Below are 4,601 nucleotides of genomic sequence, written 5' to 3' on the forward strand. Positions count from 1 at the left end.
AAGTTTTTATTCAATGGCCAAAGAATGAGAAGCCCAAGTCTTGATTTTTTTTAAAAAAAATCACTTCACAACACACTTAGGCTTGAGACATCAGAGATACTGTCTTACTTTTCCTATGGCTGTGATAAAGTAGCTAAAAAAAACAATTACAGGGAAAGCATTTATTTGGCTCATGGTTCCAGGGTTCAGTCCATCCTGGCTGAGAAGTCAAGATAGGAGGAGCTTGATGCAGCTGGTCACAATACATCCACAATTAAGAAACAGAGAAGGGGCAGGACATAATGACACATACCTTATACCCAGCACTCAGGAGACAAGAGGCAGGGGGGTCTCTGTGAGCTTGAGACCAGCCTGGTCTACACAGCGAGTTCCAGGCCAGCTGCGGCTACAGGGGGAGGGAAAAAAAAAAAAAAAAAAAGAGGAGGATATTCTTTCCAAAAGGGTTTTCCTTATAGTAACAAAAGGGTTGATAGAAGATGGTGGTCCTGCCAGATGTGGTGGTGCACACCTTTAGTCCCAGCACTCAGGAGGCAGAGGCAGGTGGATCTCTGTGAGCTTGAGACCAGCCTGGTCTACACAGCGAGTTCCAGGCCAGCTGCGGCTACAGGGAGAGGAAAAAAAAAAAAAAAGAAGATGGTAGTCTATTCATTCCAAAGGGTTTTACCTGATAGTCACAAAGGTAGGCAGTGAGTGACAGCTGTTAAAGGGACTGAAGACAGCCCACGATAGCTTGGCTCTGGACCTGCAGCATTTGACCCTCTGAAACCACGCAGTTCTTACAGTCAGTCAGCCTTGTAGAATCTTTAATGGGTGTGGCTAATCTTTAACAGGCTTTTTCCCCCTGGGAATTTCACATCAGTCTGGGTTTGTCAGATGCTAATGTCCCATCTTCATTAGAACCCACCCTAATGTTCTCTTTTTCACTTGGGGACCCATGTAAAGACACTGTCTCCAATACAGTCCCATTGGGAAGTAGGCAGTCAGGACTTCCTCACAGGGACACGGGGAAGCATGATGCAGCCCCTGAGAGTAGGCACCCCTGCTTTTACTAACAGTGGGAGGTAGAGGGGTAGGTGGGACCTAGGAGCCTCCTTGCTGGTGGGATTCACTGCACTGGTGCCCAGGATCACAGGGACAGAGCCCGAGGGAAGTGTGGTGGGGTGAGCTCCCTTCCTGGGTGCTGACCTTCCCCTCTGGGCTCTGTGCCCCTGCTCCTGCCGCTGAGCACTGTGTTCTGCCCAGGCTGGCGCGCTCCAGCCACAGGCACCAAGAGGTGAAGAGCCTGGGAAGGGTATACGGCTACTTCCCGCCAAGCTCCCAGAGCGTATTCACCATTTCAGGAGACAAGGTGAGGTGACTGCCCTCCCCAGGACTTGTGCTGTTGAGTTGTCTGGGCTGTCTGGTACTGACTGATTGCATTTCACAGGCCATGGGGAAGCTGGGCACCTCCCTGTCTAGTGGCCACGTGAGGCTGAATGGGACCTTGACACGAGTGCTGGTGGTTGGGGCTCCGACTCACGGTAAGTCACCCATGTGCCGTGGGACTTGGTTTCCTTTGGGTCATGAGGTTCTTTGACCTTATTGTCTTGACAGAAAGTTATGAAAGCTGGCCATACAGAAGTGGGCTTAAATATATCATGAACAGACACTGTGTAGCTTTGGGGCAGTTACTTAACCTCTCTGAATTTTATATCATCATCTGCAGAATAGGGTGATAGTGTCTTTTTCAAAGGTTTATTTAAAATGATGCATCAGTGTGAGTGTTTAAAGTTCCCACACCATTGACCTTGGATCTGGAGAACTGTTCTGTTTTTGTTTCTGAGACGGCGTCTCACTGTTTAGCCCAGCCTGGTCAGAAACTTGGGACTGACTCCGCTGGTCTCACTCCTTCAGGCCAAGTAGGGGCAGGAGGATCAGGAGTTCAAGGCCAGCTTCTGCTATGCAGAGAATTGAGAGTAGCCTCAGCTCCATGAGATCTTTCGTCTCAAAAAACTAATGGTGGTGCATGCCTTTAATCCCAGCACTTGGGAGGCAGAGGCAGGCAGATCTTTGCGAGTTCAAGGCCAGCCTGGTCTACATAGTGAGTTCCAGGACAGCTGGGGCCACAGGGAGACCCTGCTTCAAAAAGACAAAAACAAAACAAAACAAACAAACAAACAAAAAAAAAACCCACCAAACCCTAAAGATGTAAAGAAAGAAATAAGAAAACCTAAACTGAGGGGCTGAGGCGGGAAGGGCACTGCTGGATCCTGCTTCATTCTTGAGATACCAGCCTTGTGGCTTGTTCCAGATGATGTGTCTAAAATGGCATTCCTGACCATGACCCTGCACCAGGGTGGAGCCACCAGGCTGTATGAGCTGCCCCCGGAGAGCACGCATCCAGAACTGCTCAGCACCATCAGTGGGGACCGGCGGTTCTCCCGCTTTGGTGGAGTTCTGCATCTGAGCGACCTGGATGATGATGGCTTAGGTAAGGAAGGAGCTGGGATGTTAACACACCGGTCCCCTCTGATTGACAGCCAGGTGATCTAAGGGGTTTTTGAGACATCGGCTCATGTAGCAGAGGCTGGTATTCAAAAGTATTGATCTTCTCAGTGGAACTACATGGCAGTCAACGTCTGAGCCACCATGTCCGGCCCAGAGTGGCTTTCAGTAGGTTTGATCTGGATGCTGAACAGGAAGATGCACTTCCCGAAGGTGCAGTGGCAGAGTCTCTGTGTCAGCTACTGATGAAGTACCAAAGGAGCAAACAAAGGCTTGTAACTGGCTTAGTTGGGAGGAAGTCCAGGCGGGCTCAAGGACTCCCTGCTCACTTGTGAGGCTCAGGAAGGTGGAGGGAGATGCGTTTGATGCCCCTCCCGGTTTCTGTGCACAGATGAAATCATCATGGCTGCCCCACTGAGGATAACGTACTTCACCTCCGGATTGCTTGGAGGAGAAGATGGGCGAGTGTACATTTATAACGGCAAGCAGACTACCCTGGGTGACATGACGGCCAAATGCAAGTCCTGGATGACTCCGTGTCCAGAGGAGAAGGTAAGGCAGTCTGCAGAGCCTGCCCCATGCTGGGGAAGGAGAAGGACTGGGAATTGCGTGTCCCCTACTTGCAATTACTTGGGCTGGAATCCTGCGGCCACTTACCTGTCCAGGATGTGTGGGCCAGTGGCCCCAGTGCTGGCGGCTGTGCGCTTTACCTCTGGAGCTGAAGTCTAGGTGGATTGGGAAGCACCTTGGTCCCTGGCCACAGCCTGGCTAGCAGACACAGGGAAACAGGTGGAAGCCTCCAGCTGCTTCTGACTTCCTGGTTTGCTGTTGTTCCTTTGCTCTGGTTTCTCTGTTTCCTGGACTGTCAGTATTTGGCTTGGCTACTTAAAAAAATAATAATAATTTATTGAGAATTTCATACATGCATAAAAGGTGTTTTGATCACATCCACACCCACTGCCTCCCCTCCAGCTCCTCCCATATCTCCCCATCACTCTTTTCTGATAACTTCATGTACTCTTTCTTCTTCTTTGATTGATTGATTTTTTTTTTAATTGGGCTTTTGGCTACTCTAACATTCCCACATTCCCCCCTCTGAAGAGGGACCATAAAATCTTTCAAGGATTAGATACAAGCTCCCACATACTTTCAACATTTTTGGCCTTTGGAACAGAGTATGTTGCTAAGACGTCCAAGGACATTGTAATTTTTAGCCAAGAAACTGGCTACTTTTCTTTGGGGTCTTTTCACTCTAACTGCCTAGTCAATTCCTACCTCCTATTCTTATCACACCATCATCCTCTGAAGGGGTTACCCAAATTGCCAATAGGGAATTGGGACACAGATTGCTCTGGCTTCTTCCATGCTGAACAGGGACGCAGGGTGAGACAATTGGGGTTCCCCTTCAGTGGGTCTATCTAAAAGACTCCCAAATTGCATAGTTCTTATCTGTAGGGGGAAAACAAAGTCCTTGAATCCTGAATAGGAGATGTGAAGGAGAAGTCTAAAGGCTCTTTGTCCTGGACGTATACAGGTGTGGCCAGTGGTGCCTTACCCCTACTGCACAACACAGTGTCTTGATTTCCACCCCAACATCTCTGAAGTCCTTGTTGCTTAGCACTGGAGCCCTGGCTAACCCGAGAGTGAGTGGGGGCTTTAACACTCTGTGGAGCGAGCTTCAGACTCTACAGGGAGGGACCAGGCAGAGAAATGCAACCTCTTGCACCCATGCTGGGTTTGGTTTTGTGGCACTGTCTCACTATGTAGCTTTTAGAAAAATTTATCCATCATTTTAGAACAATAGCAGGTTGTCTCCCTTAGCTACAGGTGCGCACTGCAGTGTTGGAGACCGAGATCTGAAGTCTTACATCTGAGCAGCACCCTCTGGTTAGGAACAAAATCATCAATGAGAAATAATTGTCTAAATAACTTTTTATATAGACTTAAACCTAATGTCTGGGAAGTGTAATCCCTTGAACTCTTAAAGAAGTATACTGATGACTTTACTTTTGGTTATACTTTCCTTTTGGCTTTTGAAGACCATATAATTGGCCCAAATAAATCAATTTATTTTTACACTTAAGGTCATTTGAGGATCTGTTCCTCAGGGGTCACAT

At 48.4% G+C, this 4,601-nt stretch overlaps 1 protein-coding gene across 2 annotated transcripts in view; it reads left to right on the forward strand.

The window, feature by feature from the left end:
• The window catches only part of Gpld1 (glycosylphosphatidylinositol specific phospholipase D1), a gene marked incomplete at its 5' end in the record, with an annotated part of 66,747 nt that overhangs the window by 45,138 nt on the left and 17,008 nt on the right, over window positions 1–4,601 (forward strand). For both annotated transcript variants that reach the window (XM_008847099.2, XM_017801665.2), the window contains 4 exon segments: window positions 1,243–1,348; window positions 1,427–1,520; window positions 2,291–2,470; window positions 2,876–3,036. In XM_008847099.2, the coding sequence (XP_008845321.1) occupies window positions 1,243–1,348; window positions 1,427–1,520; window positions 2,291–2,470; window positions 2,876–3,036 (541 nt within the window).

The sequence above is a fragment of the Nannospalax galili genome, unplaced genomic scaffold (genome assembly GCF_000622305.1).
Source record: "Nannospalax galili isolate Female #2095 unplaced genomic scaffold, S.galili_v1.0 scaffold503, whole genome shotgun sequence".
Taxonomy (NCBI): Eukaryota; Metazoa; Chordata; class Mammalia; order Rodentia; family Spalacidae; genus Nannospalax; species Nannospalax galili.